This window comes from Neoarius graeffei, chromosome 4, assembly GCF_027579695.1.
Source record: "Neoarius graeffei isolate fNeoGra1 chromosome 4, fNeoGra1.pri, whole genome shotgun sequence".
NCBI classification, from domain to species: domain Eukaryota; kingdom Metazoa; phylum Chordata; class Actinopteri; order Siluriformes; family Ariidae; genus Neoarius; species Neoarius graeffei.
In genome coordinates this window covers 66,263,452-66,283,185 of record NC_083572.1, presented here as the reverse complement: position 1 = coordinate 66,283,185, position 19,734 = coordinate 66,263,452, and the positions used below count along the sequence as shown (strand labels likewise).

Below are 19,734 nucleotides of genomic sequence, written 5' to 3'. Positions count from 1 at the left end.
ATTACAATTTTTGTACCATAAATTTTTTTTGTTTTTTAAAGGATGAAATAATAGTATGTTCAGTTGTGGACGCAGATTCGAATACCTGACTGTGACTGTTTTCGAGCAAGTTTTTATGTACACCCTAGATTTTAAGGGTACTTCCTTGTAGATAATGTATGATTTCAGTCTGTAGTGTGCAGGAGTCTTGGTGTCACAGAACCACAGCCAAGTTTAGCCTGGCTGATGATAATGATTACGTCTCCATCTGCTTAATTGCATGGCATGTAATAAAAGATCTGGCAGTGGAAATCAGTTCTTCTATCTCAGATTGGAGGAATTAAAGAAAGCGGTAATTTATTTGCATCAAAGCCTGTTTTCTGTTTGCTGCTCCGGGCACTTCAGGAGGTATGCATTATTTAGAATTACATTTCAGAATTGCATGCAAGCATGTTGCACATTGAATTCATAAATATGCAATGCACTGCAGTCGCTCTTAAGTTGCTGTGTAGTAAATAACACTTTTCTCTTCCCTCTCAATCCCTATCATCAGTAAATGTGATGTTATTAGCTGGCTTTGTCGAGGTTGGGTTTCATTTGGTGGGTGTAAATGTGGTTTCTCCGTTTCCTTGTTTCCTGGAGGTCTCATTTACACACAACTCAGCTTCCGTTCTATATTTGGTCACCTAGGCACCCAAGATGTTTCAAGATGCACTGGTTTCCATCAGGTCTATTAAAGATGCCAGATTTAGTCTGTGACTGAGGTCTTGTGAAGAGTTATTTAGAGGACGTGATATTGAGCAGGGTCTGGAGCATCATACAGTTGGTATGCAGACAGTCAGTCTCTTTCTCAACCTCTCATGTTCACACCCATTAGTTTAGTGATGACACATACTTTACCAGATGCGCTGTATACACGTGTTTACACTTGTGTCTGAATGTGTAACCAAGTCACCACACACCTGTCTCCTCCTAGCTTTTTTTTTTTTCTTCTTTCTTTTTCCCCCACCTCCTCAGCTCAGTGGCAGGTCTAATGTAGCCTGGGCCTGCCCATCCTAAGCGTGACGCAACACGAGGGCCTGTTGCGAGCTTAGTCTGGCCAGGCAAGCTATCTACAGCTCTTCCAAGCTCCCGAAAAATCGGGAGCCAATCAACTTTGAGCATCTCCAACGGCCCTGGGTAGAGGCGTGTTCAAGGCAGTGACGTAGTAGAACTGCGACCGGAAGCCGTAGATTGTTTACAGAATCTATGCCGGAAGCGCTTCATTCACATCATGAACATGGAGCAGCGGCAAGCCTTTAACACAGCGGTAGATGCTGTATTGAAAGCATTCAACGGGAAGTTCTCATTGAAAACGGAGCAAAGAGCAGCCCTGGAGGTATTTATTGAAAGGAAGGACGTTTTCGCCTTGCTCCCGACCGGCTTCGGTAAGAGTTTAATCTACCAGTTAGCCCCGTCGTGTCACATACGTCAGAGGAAAGAGTGATGTGATTGGTTTAAGCTTCGTCACAGCCTTTTCTGGCTTCAAGCAGTAGCAAACTGAGGCATTTCAGGGAGGCGGGTCAACCACGCACTTTGGGAAATGGTTGGGCTTAATATCTTTGCCAGACCAAATGCTCGCAGAGCTTTGAAGTCGCGTTAGCCAGACTAGGTCTAATGCAGGAAATCTCCTGTATGTTGTGCAGTTCAAGCCTAATCAATAGTTACATGGTTCATAGATGAGATGGTAGGAAAGGATGAAGAGTTCACCCTGAGCCAAGTATGGCTGAAGGGAGATCATAGAATTGGCTGGGTTTATATTGATCTGACTACCCATGGCCAGCCCTCACTGCAAAAAAAAAAAACTAAACAAAAAAAACCCCTAACATTTATTGTGGTCCAGTTGGGGCTGTATGAGTGGCTCTATTTTTATACTCCCAATCGATTTTTGGCTTCTTCAGTAGATGAATCACATTCCGTTCTGGCTAATGCCAGGATCATCAGACAACATGATATTTTTGTCTTTTCGCGATAGTCACCATGTCCGATTAGGCAATCATAGTGCCATAAAGTCTTGCTGTGTTTCTATCGGGAGACAACGACGGCACTGCAAGTTTGACCCCAGCCAATCATCGTTCATGTCCTGGGCGGCACGGTGGTGTAGCGGTTAGCACTGGCACCTCGCAGCAAGAAGGTTTTGGGTTCGTGTCCAGTGGCTGACCTTTCTGTGTGGAGTTTGCATGTTCTCCCCGTGTCTGCGTGGGTTTCCTCCGGGTGCTCCGGTTTCCCCCACAGTCCAAAGACATGCAGTTAGGTTAACATGGGGCGGCCTTGGGCTGAAGTGCCCTTGAGCGAGGCACCTAATCCCAAACTGCTCCCCAGGCGCTGTAGTATAGCTGCCCACTGCTCTGGGTATGTCTGTGTGCTCATTGCTCATGTGTGTTTTCACTTCTTCAGATGGCTTAAATGCAGAATGTACGTGTGATAAAGTTGTTGTTCTTGTTTTGTTTTTTTGGGGAGGAGAGTCAAGAAATTGTAAAACATGGCTATCAAGGAACATGTTGTTGGAGTAGTTGAACTATGTGAGGAATTTTCATTTTATTTATTTATTATAAATGAAGACTTTCATCGCAAAATGCAATAAGCGCCATATTTGAAATTTTGGAACCAATATACATCGTCTATTGTGTAAGTTCTATTCACATCTCAATTTTTTTTTTTTTTTTTTTTTGTCAAAACGCGACACATCCCATTGCTTTTCCTGCACGAAGTTCTACTTTATCAAACCATGATATCTGTCACTGTAATTTTCTTCTGAATCGTGCTATATCCGCTCAGCTAGTCAGCGCACTTGATTGTCCAATATGGCAGCGTCTACGATCGTTTGAAGTGACGCTGAATCGAGAACTATTCTCTGCAAATAATGAATGATTTTGACGGATTAGAGGATAAAATACTGGTTTCACCAAAGCTAAGAAAAAGAGGGTGGACTGTAGAATTTCATGAGCGTGAAATAAAGAAGCAAATAAGGTCTTCTGCTGGTGGAAAGGTGCCACAAATTGGGTGTACTCACAATGCACTGGACAATCGTTCTCTTTGTCATACGGACAAACTTTCCAACGATGATTTAGCTTTTAATGCTGGAGAGAAGGAGGTCAGGACGTAAAATGGGACAAAAGGTTAAAAGAACAAATTACTATTTTAGATGAGGCATGCAGGGTTTTCTTGTAAACTGATTTGTGCATATATCTATATTTTAGTCCTGTTGCTAGCTCTAAAAAATTAACCGTGGGGTGAAACCATCATAGTGCTTTTTACTATATAACTCTTCAGAGCATTCTTGTTACAAAGGGTAAATGCTACAATTAAGTGTAAAGTTTCACATTTATTATGCTTGGGAGGACTTTATTATTATTATTATTATTATTATTATTATTTAAGAAACGATATTGTGACAGTTTACTGTAGGGATCGACCAATATGTTTTTTTTCAGGACCGATACCGATTATTATGGAATTGGGATGCCGATAACCGATATGTGCAACCGATAAATGTAAACATTATAATTCACATGAAATTAAACATAGCACACACTGACACAGACCTTCATATCCATGAAATGTATGTTTAATTGTAAAATTGAACATGAAATTTTGTGCAGGGAGATGCCAGCAGCATTTGTACAATAAAGTCAAACATTAGTTAGAATAAAATGAGAAATAAAATAAATATTCACCAATAAAAAAATGTCACTCCCTACTATATTACAGCTCACCATTTTCAGTGGAAAATAAATGAAAATACACTCTGGATTCTTTTACACTAAGAACTAAGTAAGACTTACCAACTTCAAGTAGTTTTTAAATAACAAATCAAGTGTAGGGAGCTGCCTGCAGCATTTTTTAAAAAGTAAAATCAAACATTCAGTAAAGTAGGCTATCACTCCCTATTAGGAGCGGCTGCTCCTTTAAGAGTATATCGCTTTCTGAATCAGAAGCGCAAGCGAGGAGAATCACTTGCGCAAGAATTATAAATACTAGTCACATCTGGTTTGTTTAAATGTTCAAATAGCGCTTTATAAAGTTACCTAACATATACAAGTGCAATGCGCTTTTTGAGCACGAGTCACGTCATGAAGTTTACTCATCACCATAACAAATAGCCAGTAGGCTTGCGCTAGCCTACAGAGCACAAACACTACGTTTTATTTCGTCTTCCCTTGACCACCTCTGTGTGGCTGTCATTCTACTGTTCGAGTAGAACTACTGACACATTCACAACGTTTCCAGACGGGGATTTAAAAATGACTGCAGCCTACGTTATGCTGTTTCAGCGAGACTAGTTGGTTGTAGGCTAATTCAAGTGCTTCCTTCCATAAGCTAAGTTTGCCTGGCTACACAGATGCAAATGGACAATTTTAACGAGTAGTAGATGAAGAATGTAAACATATGATGATGTGCTTTTGCAACTTGTGTGTTTGTGACTTATTGCGGGAAAAGCAGCGTGTCCTTACCTTGAAACAGTTCAGAGTGTTTAGCTGCACGTGTCGATTGGCTATATCTCTTGTGCCAAACAAATCAGATGTTGTGGTGGGCGGGACCGTGTTCTTGAACTCAGAGAGGCGAGTGCAGGAAAGGACGTGCAGTGACAGTCGCGTTAGGAACGAAATGGCTGCAAAAAGGCATGTTATCGGCATATCGGTGGAAATTATGGCCGATACCGATAACCCTAAAAATGCAGAATATCGGCCCGATATATCGGCCAGGCCGATTATCGGTCGACCCCTAGTTTACTGCATGCAAAACTTTAGACTTTTGTCATTATTAATTAACTTGGAGATATTAGTATTTTGTGAAAAAATGGTCAAATGGATTTATAGCATTTTTTGGGAAAAAAAAGTTTTGTTTTTTCTCATTTTGTATGAGTTAAAGATTTTATCAGAACATGTCATATGATTTAGAGTAGCTTATAATTTTTTCAAATATCAGTTTCATTTTTCAATAATGCACAACAAAAAAATAGCTTTTTCTCAAATTAGCAAAACTGGAGATATATAATTTTGCGATGAAAGTCTTCAAATAAATTCTGACATGCTAAACTTTTTTTGTCGGAGTGCTGTGTGGCATCCCAGATGCCACATCGCTGTTCTTTGATTACATCACACGACAAGGCTTGTTCATCATTTACATTTAGGCCAAACTTTTAAAATATGTCGTCCTTGACAAAATCATGTCAAAATCAAGCTGAATTTGTGTAGTCTGATCCTGGCATATTGTGTGTGTCTGCAGTATGTTTGTTTTGTCTCTGTCTGGGGACTAAATATGATAGTTTAACCTTGAGGTGACATTTGGCTGCTTTCCAGGAGGAAATTGCCTTTTTTTTTTTTTTTTTTAATTACTGAAGTTAAGGATTGGGATGAACAACAGTAACGTGCAAATGTCCTACAGTGATCTGGTGTTCCATGTGGAATTCTCTCTCACCTTGCACCTAGTGTTGTGGAGATGATGTTTCCATGACCCCAGCTAATATAAAGCACTTGGATGACGAACGAGTAGCACTCACTTGTGCAAGTCAACTATAGAATTAAAATTTGAGAGGGAGGGAAAGAAAGAGGGTGTTTGAGTTCTGAATTCATTCCAAGCATAGCGCTGCATGTTAACAGCATGACTGCCAAGTTTCTGTGTGTTGTCTCGTCACTGAGGCTACTATCTGCAGCGCTGTCAACAAATCTTAGGAATGTGAGAGTGAGTGATTAGTGAGAGTATGCATTACGCACATGCACATGGTCATGTAGCACCTACTGTATATTAAAGTATATTTAGTTTAATACATTAGTCAAGTGGGTGAGCAGTCTGCTCCTGCGTGAACGGCATGTTAATCAGACCCTGATCTGTTTTCGGTTCATTTTAAGTAATTTAGCGGTACTGAAAGTGCCGTTATGCCTGTTTTTTGTTCATGTTCCATGTCTTTTTAAAGCCAAATCTGGAAAAATGATGTCTGCATTCTGTATGCAGAGAGGGCTGCATGCCACAGCACGTGCTTTCTGAACTGTTCAAGCTTTGAGTCTGTAAACTGATAGGTTAGTAATTTGTGGCTTTGTACATGAACTGTGGTTAGCTCGAGTCCAGCATTCTTAAAGCACAGGACCTTATGGAGCATAAGATGGAGATCTCCATCATGGAGGCGAGTCTGCAGTAGATTATATTTGTTGGTTAGCTGATCTCAAACATAACTGAAGTTAGCGTTTTTGACCACTGCAGATTCCTACAAAGTGAAGACAGAAGTATTTGGACACGGTTAGTCAAACTTGTAATCCAGCTGCTGAAAACAACTGTGGCCCTTTTTGTCATTTGTGTTTTTTGCTGTTTATACCCCCGGATCTGGTGAAACTGCTTCGTACTGTGTAATAGGGTCAGTATATAGCTAAGCGTATTCCAAATGAAGACTGTACAAGATAGGACAGGAGATATATAAAATGTGTATATGTACGTGTGTGTGTATATATATGTGTGTGTGTGTGTGTTATTTACCAGCTGGGAGGTCCGTATTGTGAAATACCGTGACTGAGGTCTTGAAAGTACTGGCCGAGGTCATGCAGTGTTTTCCCCAGAAAAAAATTAAAGCCCTAAATTCTGGCATGATAAAACACAGACAATTGAGTGCCAACGGCGCGAAGTGAAACTAGGGGGGTCTGGGGGCATGCACCCCCAGAAAATTTTTTGAAAATAGATGCTCTCAGGTGCATTTTCAGGGTCTCTGAGAGGTTTTAGATACATGATTATAGGATAGATTTTACCAGTGTTTCAATGATTTCTGACCTAAACAGTATTAATCTATACACATTTGAAATTTCACCTTAAAGTTCAACATGCAAGTTAAACTGTTTTGTTATAGATTACTGAGGTATATGATAGATTTGAAAATCTTCATTCTGTATTTGGCAGTGTGATGTCACTGTGAGCCTTTAACAAAAGAATAATCCGGAGCCTTCTTTTGTTAAATGGATCCCAGGGACATCACGCTGCCAAAAATGCTTATGATGATTATTTGAAATTATGCTATATTTGACACATTTGGACAACTTCACTTCATGAGAGTGTTTATAAGTACATAATCTTTCTGCAAACCCAAACTAATGAATTAAGTTTTCTGCTCCTTTAAAGCAGATTAATTCTCCTTGGCTTTTGCTCGGCCCAATGTTGGCCAACCCTCTCGCAGTCCATCTCGCTGTCATCCATGCTGATGTGGATCAAATTGTCCAGCGAGTCTTCTCCTAGCTTATTAAAGTCAGTCGGCTTTGTCCGTCTGGTGGGGGACAACATTGGCAGCCAATGAGATCGCTTATAATGAATCGGAAACTTCCGGGATGTTTGACATTTTTCTTTCGATATTTTTATTGGACGGTTTAAACACGTGATCTTGACGTAGCCAACAGATTACAGAATGTCCTGAACAGACTACTTCCTTCTTTTCTTTCTCATTGACTCCTGTTTGAGTTTATATGTCGTGTTGCAGGACTGACCTGGCAATGAACACTGTCTCGAGTCACACCCAAGTGCACAAGTCTTCTCAACATTTCACTGGAAGGATGTAAGAATTCTAGACAGGAAACAGCTCGTCACAAACCATATCTGTACTAATGAGGAAGATTGAGTGTGTTTGTGTTTCAGGAATTAATTTAAGTAACTCTTGTCATCACTCATCTCAACAGACATCTAAACCAACCAGAACCAGTCTCATTGCAGTATCAGTTGTTGTTTCAATGTAAGCTGAGCTTCAGATGCTTGTTCTTTTTATAGTATCCAACTTCTGGAGTGCTATTAACGTTTATATTTAAAAAAGTTAGGATATTTAAAATGTTTGCTACACCCCTGTAGTGTTCTGGAAGGGAGTGTTTGGTTGACTTGACGAGGCTGTGTCTGGGTAGGGCACTGCCTTAAGCATTTTATCACCTTTCAGCCAAATCCGGGATTTATGTTTAAGCATTAGGACGGTTCACATATGCACTTACCACTGTGTATGCTGACTCTGCAAAGAATGAGGGAATGTAGCTGTCTGCTTCACAAGTACAGCAAAACTCCCCACGTTCCAGATGAAAATATAGTCAAGCATCAGAGATGAGTGAGAACTGGACCATGACTGCATGTGCTGTTATGTCACCGCACTCTCTCTTGGACCACAGTAATTTGGCATCTTTTATAATATTTATTAATTAAAGAATGACGCATGAAACCGTTTTCATTTTCTTTTCTTTTTTTAAAGATTTTTTTGGGGCTTTTTGCACCTTTATTGGATAGGACAGTGTAGAGACAGGAAATGAGCGGGAGAGAGAGACGGGAAGGGATCGGGAAATGACCTCGGGCCGGAATCGAACCCGGGTCGCCCGCATTCATGGTATGGCGCCTTAACCACCTGAGCCACGACGCCCCCAAAACCGTTTTCATTTTCTATGGTTACATTCAGTGTTCTTGACACCCATGAAACAGGTTAGTTCCTGTTATTACTAGAGGTGGACAGTAACGAAGTACATTTACTTGAGTACTGTACTTAAGTACACTTTTTGAGTATCTGTACTCGAGTATTTATTTAATTTATTGAAACTTCTGACTTTAACTTCACTACATTTGAAAGGCAAATATCGTACTTTTCACTCCACTACATTTCTATCAAGGTCCTTGTTACTCGTTACGATGAAGCAGCTTTGAAAGTGGATGTGTTTTTTTTCTTTTCTCTTCTCTTCTAAAACGTGATCGTTTTATTGCAGGTGACACTGAGACAGCCTATCAGTAATCACTAGGGTCACGTCACGTCCATAGACTGGATAAAATCAAGATCAGTGATTTTCTCAGCTGCGTTATTTGAACACAATCAGTTGATGGCTGAACCCATGTTTCAGTTTTCTGAAAGGATTAAAGGAACAGTCCACCGTACTTCCATAATGAAATATGCTCTTATCTGAATTGAGACGAGCTGCTCCGTACCTCTCCGAGCTTTGCGCGACCTCCCAGTCAGTCAGACGCAGTCAGACGCGCTGTCACTCCTGTTAGCAATGTAGCTAGGCTCAGCATGGCCAATGGTATTTTTTGGGGCTGTAGTTAGATGCGACCAAACTCTTCCGCGTTTTTCCTGTTTACATAGATTTATATGACCAGTGATATGAAAAAAGTTCAGTGAAAAAAATTGAAACGTAGCGATTTTCTATGCTATGGAAAGTCGGCACTATAATGACAGGCGTACTAACACCTTCTGCGCGCTTCGACAGCGCATTGATATCTGAGCTCCGTATCAATGCGCTGTCGAAGCGCGCAGAAGGTGTTAGTACGCCTGTCATTATAGTGCCGACTTTCCATAGCATAGAAAATCGCTACGTTTCAATTTTTTCACTGAACTTGTTTCATATCACTGGTCATATAAACCTATGTAAACAGGAAAAACGCGGAAGAGTTTGGTCGCATCTAACTACAGCCCCAAAAAATACCATTGGCCATACTGAGCCTAGCTACATTGCTAACAGGAGTGACAGCGCGTCTGACTGACTGGGAGGTCGCGCAAAGCTCGGAGAGGTACGGAGCAGCTCGTCTCAATTCAGATAAGAGCATATTTCATTATGGAAGTACGGTGGACTGTTCCTTTAAGGATTGGTTTGGTTAAGTTTTAACCCTTTGGTGACTGACCCCTTGAAAATGGTTCCTCCAGGAACCATGACGTTTCAGTTGTCAAGACAACGGAAAAACTAAAATACAAATACAAGAGCATTTTGTTTTGTGCACAAGAGCATTGTGACGTATCTTTCTGTTTTTGTATTTTAGTTTTTCCGTTGTCTTGACAACTGAAACGTCATCGTTCCTGGAGGAACCATTTTCAAGGGGTCAGTCACCAAAGGGTTAAATGTTTTTGTTTTGTTTGCCAAAAATGAGCCACATCACGGCCTACAAAAACTCACCATCTGATCTGCAGAAGCATAGTGAGGGATGTAAATGTTTTATTCCAAGAGAAAGCTTGCAACGAAGTTGTCTGTGCTTTTAGAGCTAGTGATAACGTTGCAAACGTAGCTATGCAGTCTGGTTAGTCAAATGACCTTCTATGGATTTGCCCGCAAAATTTGCCGTAGCCTTGTCCACGGCTAACAATAACACACGGCTAGTTAACTTGGACACTGTTAGTTAGCATGTAAAAACGGAGTTACGCTAACATGAATAACGTTAACTTATCCGAAGTCCTTTCAGAAATGTTTTAGTATAATCTTGCCAAATAAACAATGTAGAAATCTTTTTTTTTTTTTCCTAGTAACATTAGCTACACAATATGATTCAAGTTTGAAAAGTGTTTGCTAGCATGTCAGGTGGAGTTTCACTGACTAGCTAGCTTAGCGTTAAACCACCATGATGGCACAGCATGCGTTCATTTTGTGAATTCACATTTCTGTCTTTGGTAACGGCATTAGGTTTTGTAAGTGTCGTGGCAATAATACAACAATGCGTTGACAGAAAATATACTTTTAATACGCAAGTATTTTTAAAAGCAAGTACTTCAGTACTTTAAGTAAAAATTTGACTGTACTACTTTCACTTGTATTGGAGTAACATTTGACCAGCGGGACCTGTACTTTGACTTCAGTAATGAAGTTGGGTACTTTGTCCATCTCTGGTTATCACATTGTAGCAGCTCTAAAGAGTTAATCCATCACCAGCCTCACTGTGTTCTCCCGTCAAATTTAGGCCAAAAGGGGGGAAAAAAACATGACAAGCTACGGGGTGCGTTAGAGAGAAAGCAAAGTCATACCCTCTCCTGTGGTGGAAAAACTCACTGATCATTTACAAAGCACTGACGCTCGAGACTCCTTTTATAAATGTTAATTAAACCTCTCCACACCTCCACTGGCTCCCCACAGGGCTGTGTCCTATCGCCCCTGCTTTACATCCTCTACACCGATGATTGCAGGTCCACTCAGCCAGACTGTCATCTGGTGAAATTTGCGGACGACACAGTCCTGCTCTCTCTGCTTTCCGCCTCTAACCCACACCATGGCTCTGTACTTCAGGACTTCATCTCCTGGTGTGAGGGAGCCGGTCTCCAGTTGAACTCTAATAAGACCAAAGAGTTGATTGTGACATTCTCCATCAAGCAGAGACAACTGGCAGAGGCTCACACGACCACCATCCGGGGGGAGCCGGTGGAGCTGGTGGAGGAATACAAGTATTTGGGCACAATATTTGACAGTCTTCTGAGGTTTTCCTCCAACACTGAGGAGATCCTCAAGAAGTGCCACCAGAGACAATATTTGCTGAGGAAGCTGAGATCATTTGGAGTAAATAAAGACATTCTCCTGACTTTCTACCACTCTTTCATTGAGAGTGTATTAACATTTTCATTCATCTCATGGTTTCACTCCATCAGCCTACAAGACCGGTCAAGACTACTCACTATCACCAAAGTCTGTTCCAAAATCATTGGACTCCCTGTTCGAGCTCTCTCTGCTTTTTGTGACCAGCAAACCATCCGCACCGCCCACAGGATCCTACATGACCCCTCACACACACTACACTCAGTGTTGGAGTGGCTTCCATTAGGACGCAGGCTGCGCTGTCCACGCTGCAGGACACAAAGGAGGAGGTCCACCTTTGTTCCCACAGCGGTCCGACTCCTGAACACTGACCCTTCCCTGTCCCAACATCATTGTCCAGCCCCTCGTCAGACTGAATGCACACAGAACTGACAGCTGTAGAGTATTCTAATTTGTGTTTTTATGTTTTTATGTTGTCTGATGTTCGACTGCCCTAATGCTGCTCTTGATGCTCTTTTAATTGTCCTGCGGGGACAAATAAAGTGTTTTGAATTGAATTTAATAGAAAACATCACCACGTTTAATGATTTATACACATTTCTTTAAGTATTTTTTTTCTTAAGCTGTTCATTTTTAGGTTTTGATTATGTGGAGCATCCACAATACGAGTCCCCGTGTATGAGCTGTTACTATAGAAACAGTCCCTTAGAATAGAATAAGCGCTTTAACATAAACCTGTCGTTTGGAACTATTTTTAGAGCCGTGCTGTTTTAGAAAACAAATCCGCACCTTTATTTGAGAATTCATAATCTCTGTGGTATAAATATTAATCACCACAGGGTTCAACATTTAACTTTTTAGTCCAGTTGGACAAGCAGCAAGATTTTTCACTTGTACTGACCATAATCTTATTGCTATGTAATTACAAAGATTAAGCGATTTAACAAAGTTTATCAAAAAGCAGGTATAGTTATGATGATCATTATGCTTTAATGATTTAAAGAAATTAAACCAAAAGTAAACAAGTTGAACGTAAGGGTGACAGAATCACATTGTGAATGAAAACAAACCGTGAGTTTGACACGGTCGTAAAATTCCTGCGAAATATTTCACAATATTTGTGATCGTTAATGTACCATACAAAAGAAAAATGAAATGAATGATTCACCACAAATATTTATTTTATTGAAGTATTTGATTGCCATTTCGATTAATTCAGGGTCTATAATTAGATATTACGATGTGGTTGTATTTACACACACCTGCTGTACTCGGCTTCCCCGGAATTTTGTAAACAATAACATGGCCAGATCACTGAGGGGATTGAACTAGTTTTGTTGGAACTTTATTGATGTAACTCTTGAATAATTACTATAAAAATTGTGATTTTCAGCAAATATTCAACTTGTCCCATCAGACAGGCAGAAATAGATTTGACTTGTCCAGACCAAACATTTGGTTGTCCCGGACAGTTGGGCTATCATTAATGTCGAGCCCTGCGCCACCTTCTGACCATTGGGGGGGGGGAGCCAGTTGCAGGGAAGTTCTGCCTCAGCCTTCCAGACTTAAATTCGGGTATTGTCTTACACAATCCATTTAAGAAGCTATTACAAAGCCAGTGAAGACTATCCAGCATAGTCTGAAGAATAGTCACTCGGCATCAGTGGACAGATCATTGCTCATATGATGTGAGTCATGAAGCTGTAAGCAGGCTCCAGTCAGGGGAGTAACAGCCAGCAGTGTTGACTCAGATGTACACCAAACTTCTTTCTCTAGACTGGAATTCCCCATGCGCACACAGTATATCTGAATACATGTTTATTTGGATTAAAAGCAAAATTACAAAGGAGAAAAAAAAACACGGAAGTTAGTGTAGAGCACTTAAGCAGCTGACTTGGAGCAGATGAGAGAAAGTGTCTGGAAGCCTGCATTAATGTGCATTTTATGATGAGCTGGGCATGAAAGAAAGAAATGGCAGTCTGTTTCTGGTGATCATGATCAGAAGGTAATGTGGTTTAGTTGAAGATTGGAAAAACATCACATGGTTTGGTGGATCTGTGCCCAGTCCAGCCTCAGTTTTTACTGATAGAAGTGGAACCTGATGTGCTTCTGCTTTTATCAAGGTTCAACGTGTTGTGCATTCTGAGATGCTTTTCTGCTTACCATAGTTGTAAAGAGTGATTTTATTTGAGTTACTATAGCCTTCATGTCTGCTTGAACCAATCTGACCATTCTCCTCTGACCTCTCAAATCTACTAGGCCAGGGATTTTCAAAGTGTGGGAGAGTCAGACCCCCCTCAGATGGCAAATAAACAACAGCGCCCGCCCCCCACCACAATTTTTGTTGTTGCTATACTTAATGTTCCATTCGTATTTTTAAAAAATGGTTCTACACATTTTTTTCTTTTACACATTTTAAACACCTGTGCTTTTTTTTTTTTTTTAAACATCTTGTTTTACACATTTTAAACATCTCATAGCATCGTTAGCTAGCACCTCTTGGCAGACAGCACACTGTGGCAGTGGAGCATCTTCAGATCCAGTCAATGAAAATCCAAACTTTAAATAATCGTGGTCATACTTCCTTCTTTTTTTTGCTTGGCCCAGACTCTCTCTCCTCACTCACTGTAGCTTTAGGTATTGAAAATCGATCCATTTTGTCTCTGGCAAAGGCTAGCTGAAGTTCACTAAATGTCCGCAATAGTAACTTATTCTGGTTTATTTTTTCCTCACGTTGCGCCCCCCCTGAAGAACTCTGGTGCCCCCTAGGGGAGGCGCTCTGCACCCCACACTTTGAAAAGCCCTGTACTAGGCATTTCAACCCACACTGGATGGGCTTTTTTGTTCCCCATCACCACCATTCTGTGTAAACTAGAGATTTGTGTGAGATGCCAGAAGATCAGCAGTTTCTGAAATACAGTACCAGTTGAAAGCTTGTACACACCTTATTCAACATTTTTTCTTTCTTTTTATTTATTAAGACACTTCATGTCTTAAAGTAATGATGGACCGTCTTTCCTTAGTTGAGCGGTTCTTGACATAATATGGATTACTACAGTTGTGGAATACGGCTGTTTACTCTTTTACTTTTTGATCCCAAACACATTTAAGAAGGCAAGAAATTGCACTAATTAACTTTTGACGAGGTGCACCTATTAATTGAAAAGCGTTCCAGGTGATGACTTCATGAAGCTGGTTAAGATAACGCCAATAGCGTGCAAAGCGTCATCAGGGTAGACACTGGCTAGTTTGAAGAATCTTTTTTATATATATATATATATATATATATATATATATATATATATATATATTTTTATATATATATATATATATATATATATATATATATATATATATATGGGATTTATAGGCTGCAGCTTGCCTGCGACCCTGTAGAACAGGATAAAGCAGCTAAAGATAATGAGATGTATGGGATTTTTTTTTTTCAAACCAGATAAAGTAATTCCATATATGTTCCATATGTCATTTCATACTTTCAACATCTTCAGTATTGTTCTACAGTGTAGAAAATGGTCAAAAACCAAAAACTGATTCTGTGCTTTGTGTTGCTGCCACATGATAGTCTGATTGGATAACTGCACAAATGAGATGTAAAAGTATTTCCTAATAAACACTGGCCGGAGCGTGGAGAAATTGGTGTATGCTTATTTGCATATTGTTCAGGAGATATAAAATCAGGCAGTCTGATAGAATTCTCGTCTAATGACTTTGCGTAACTAGTGAAGTTACTCACGTCTACAGAAATTTGTCTGGCTACTATGTGACTACAGTTCCTGGAAGCAGAAAGACTTGTGTACACACACAAAACAGCAATACTTAGCATGGATCAAATTTAACAGCAGCTCTTTTGTCTTGCCTGTTTACCTTGATCTCTCTCGCGTGTTTGCACAGGAGTTTGAATACCTGCTTTTGGACAAAACAGGAACAGGAGTTCTTTTATATGGCTTTTTACCACTCGGCTGTGTGTCTGCTTGCTGCATGTTTCCTGTCAGGTTCTACAGTGTAAACACGGTTGAGATTTGAGGCTAACGTTGTTTTCTAATCAGATTTACACGCCGGCTACAGAAGAGGGGGCAAGTAAAACCCCAACTTTTTATTGGAGGGCTGAAAAAACAATCTCAGCTCGAGGTCATTATGTATGGTGCGCAGAGAGCTAAATCTAAAATTGTATACACACCCCATGTGGGAAGATTTCTGTCAGCTTCTTTCACATTTCATCAATTGCTCGCTCTCTGGCTGGCTGCTGGCTCCACCCATATTCCCCAAAATACATTTCTGTTCTATTTCTCTCATGCTGAGAAAGAGACAGACACACACATCCTTGAACGCTTATACACACATCTGCAGACACCACTTTATACACTCATAAATCCCCCCCCCCCCCCCACCCCCACCCAAACACACATTGACTTGTGTACTCACCCACCTACTGAGAGACAGGGCTGGAATAACCAGCATGGTGTAGGAAAAAGGGGAACAGGGCGGCATATTTGCGTCACAGCAGAGCGTACAGTAAACACTGGTAACCTACACACATGCAGCGAGGTATGGAAATGGTTTCATATGAAGGACAATCAGCTTTTTTTTTTTTTTTTTAAAGTCCACTTTGTCAAATATGCTATACATGCTCGACATACAGCACAGATGAAATTACAGTCCTCTCTGACCCACGGTGCAAACAGGCAATGCAATAAATAAAAATAGAATAATTGAAATAAACAATATAAACAGTGCAAACACTCTAGATAAGAACTAGACATGGACTAAACGGGGGCGTCGTGGCTCAGGTGGATAAGGCGCCACACCATAAATCCGGGGGCCTGGGTTCGAATCCGACCCGTCTCTCTCCCTCTCCTGCTCATTACCTGTCTCTACACTGTCCTGTCGAATAAAGGTAAAAAAAAGACATGGACTAAACACTCTCTTTTTTTTTTTTATATATATATATATATACACACACACACGCGCATATATAAATTGGAGCAAATAAAGAGTCAAGGGCACTTGAGGAATAGCAGGTAAACATGAAATAAGCAGTATAAACAATAAACTAATAGCTGTTAAGGTGAGGTAGTGCGGAATAGTGCAAATGAGTGAGGTAAAGTGAAATGTGCAGTCCCTGAGTTCAGTGTGTGAATGAACGTTGAGAGTATGTGTGTGTGTTGGTGGGGGGAAACTGTGAGGGTGACATGTCAGATGCTGAAGGGGGGGCAGGGGTGTGTGTGGGCAGAATCTGTGGCAGGGGGCAGAGGGGGGAGGAGGGGCAGAACAGGGAGGGAGTTGAGCCTCCTGACTGCCTGGTGAAAGAAACTGTTCTTGAGCCTGCTGGTTTTGGCCCGGAGACTCCGCAGTCTCCTCCCCGACGGCAGCAGGCTGAAGAGGTTGTGAGATGGGTGGGTGGGGTCACCTGCAATCCTGATGGCTTTGCGGGTGAGGCGGGAGTTATAGATAGCCATAAGAGAAGGGAGAGAGACACCAATGATCCTCTCAGCTGCTCTCACGATGCGCTGCAGAGTCTTGCAGCAGGACACGGTGCAGGCGCCGTAGCACACGGTGATGCAAAAAAGTACTTTCTGTAAAACTTTGCCAAATCGATGTACTCCCAGTCTCCCTCAGTGTATCGAAGTGTGTGTGTTTGTTATCCACACACTTAGTCCATTAAACAGAGCAGGATGTTCCCATATACAGACGTTCAGTCAGCAGTAAAGCAGCACTTCACAGTGCATGAGGTCTACTTACTTAATGGTAAATGCTGAACACCGTGCTTTCAGCCTTTTGTCTTTTGTTTGCCCTTAAACAAGCAACAGTTCCCCCCCCCCCTTTTTTTTTTATATCTGTGCACCTATACATCAATTTTATTGACTTTCTCAAAAGTTTATCTATTGAGTCAGTAAAATGATACAAGAGAAGAAAAGAATAGAGAGCGAGTGTGTGTGTGTGTGTGTACTTGTGTAATTAGTGGAAAATTAGAGCCAGTCATTACTTCCTGCATCAACTTCATTTCCTGGGTTTTTACCCGCATGCATTCTATCACAAATGCTTTGGGGCGTGGGCTGAATGAATCCTTTATTACAGAAATTCCATGATTCTCTCTCTCTCTCTCTCTCTCTCTCTCTCTCTCTCTCTCTCTCTCTCTCTCACACGCACACATACATACATACGAGCTTTTGGTTAGCTGTGTTCATTGTTTCCTGCTCCCTTGAAATCACATTATAGCTAATTACATACATCTTGTATGTTATAGAACAACACTCCAAATGGCAGCTGTTAGTCAGAAAACATCAAGATTAAAATGCAAGTGCAGTTGTTTAGACGGTTTGGTGAATTGGACAAAAAAAAAACCTCCATATAAACACGCTCGCAAATATAATGTTGCACATTTAATTATTAATGTTTTGGTTGTAGGTGTAAAAGTAACATTTCCTTTTGCACTCTTCTTCTGTGCAGTCTCAACATGTATAACAACGTGTAAGAAGATAGCTCCTCCCCCTGTCCCTCCTCGCAATTCCACCTCCAAGCCCTTCATCTCCGTGACTGTGCAGAGCAGCACCGAATCGGCGCAGGACGGTTACTTGGACAACCACGAGTTCAAGAGCCACACCAACGGCAGCTCGTCAGACAGCAGCTTGACAAAAGGGTCACGAAGTCACCCGCCTGTGCTCGGACCTCGCGAGCCACAGGTTCCGGCAGCTGTGGTGCTTTCACCGGACTCCTCTCGTGAGCTGCAGAATGAGCAGGTGAAGGCAGGAGGAGCAGCAGACAAGCCCAGAACGGAGCCCGTACCCCGTCGCAAACTTTCTTCTATTGGAATACAGGTGGGTGCAAGTTTCAAGCGGGACTTCCATCCCTGCAAGCCTTTTTAAAACACATTGACGACCACAACTGAGAGTTGGAAGGCTTAATCACAGACTGGTTTTGGGCCTTACACGACATCAGTGTTTTTTGTTTTGATGTACAGATTTTATCTTGAATACCTCCTAAGTTGTGTTGATGTAGTAAAACACTGAACTCTTTGGCATAATGATCATCCAGGACAGGATGTTGAATGTTGTTTAACCTTATATTCGGTCAAAGGAATACTTTTTGCATGTTGTGTTTCATTAAACTTTTGATAATAAATATGCTGTTAAACCCTGTACTCTGTGATTAAATAATAGGTGGACAGCATCCAGGAAATTCAGAACAGAGTCGAGACGCCGACGCCGCCATTGGCCAGGTTCCAGTCGATTGGAGTGCAGGTGGAGGACGGCTGGACGTGAGTACTTCCTGTCTCACCGTTTTTCTCCTTTCAACTTCTGAGCGGAAGAAAAGGGCATCTACTGTGAAAGATGTTTTACCTTTTATTAGTCCATTTACAACCACGATTCTAAAAAAGTTGGGACAAAGTACAAATTGTAAATAAAAACAGAATGCAATGATGTGGAAGTTTCAAAATTCCACATTTTATTCAGAATAGAACATAGATGACATATCAAATGTTTAAACTGAGAAAATGTATCATTTAAAGAGAAAAATTAGTTTTTTTTTTTTTGTTTTTTTTTTTTTCTTTTCACGACAACACATCTCAAAGTTGGGACAAGGCCATGTTTACCACTGTGAGACATCCCCTTTTCTCTTTACAACAGTCTGTAAACGTCTGGGGACTGAGGAGACAAGTTGCTCAAGTTTAGGGATAGGAATGTTAACCCATTCTTGTCTAATGTAGGATTCTAGTTGCTCAACTGTCTTAGGTCTTTTTTGTCGTATCTTCCGTTTTATGATGCGCCAAATGTTTTCTCTGGGTGAAAGATCTGGACTGCAGGCTGGCCAGTTCAGTACCCGGACCCTTCTTCTACGTAGCCATGATGCTGTAATTGATGCAGTATGTGGTTTGGCATTGTCATGTTGGAAAATGCAAGGTCTTCCCTAAAAGAGACGTCGTCTGGATGGGAGCATATGTTGCTCTAGAACCTGGATATACCTTTCAGCATTGATGGTGTCTTTCCAGATGTGTAAGCTGCCCATGCCACACGCACTAATGCAACCCCATACCATCAGAGATGCAGGCTTCTGAACTGAGCGCTGATAACTTGGGTCGTCCTTCTCCTCTTTATTCCAAATGACACGGCGTCCCTGATTTCCATAAAGAACTTCAAATTTTGATTCGTCTGACCACAGAACAGTTTTCCACTTTGCCACAGTCCATTTTAAATGAGCCTTGGCCCAGAGAAGACGTCTGCACTTCTGGATCATGTTTAGATACGGCTTCTTCTTTGAACTATAGAGTTTTAGCTGGCAACGGCGGATGGCACGGTGAATTGTGTTCACAGATAATGTTCTCTGGAAATATTCCTGAGCCCATTTTGTGATTTCCAATACAGAAGCATGCCTGTATGTGATGCAGTGCCATCTAAGGGCCCGAAGATCACGGGCACCCAGTATGGTTTTCCGGCCTTGACCCTTACGCACAGAGATTCTTCCTGATTCTCTG

The 19,734-nt window shown here is 41.2% G+C and overlaps 1 protein-coding gene across 2 annotated transcripts in view; it reads left to right on the top strand.

Annotated features, from left to right (window-relative positions):
- The window catches only part of dlgap4b (discs, large (Drosophila) homolog-associated protein 4b), a 56,760-nt gene that overhangs the window by 24,073 nt on the left and 12,953 nt on the right, over nucleotides 1–19,734 (top strand). For both annotated transcript variants that reach the window (XM_060919503.1, XM_060919501.1), the window contains 2 exons: nucleotides 17,712–18,079; nucleotides 18,422–18,519. In XM_060919503.1, coding sequence (XP_060775486.1) covers nucleotides 17,712–18,079; nucleotides 18,422–18,519 — 466 coding nt within the window. The remainder of the gene's footprint in view (nucleotides 1–17,711; nucleotides 18,080–18,421; nucleotides 18,520–19,734) is intronic.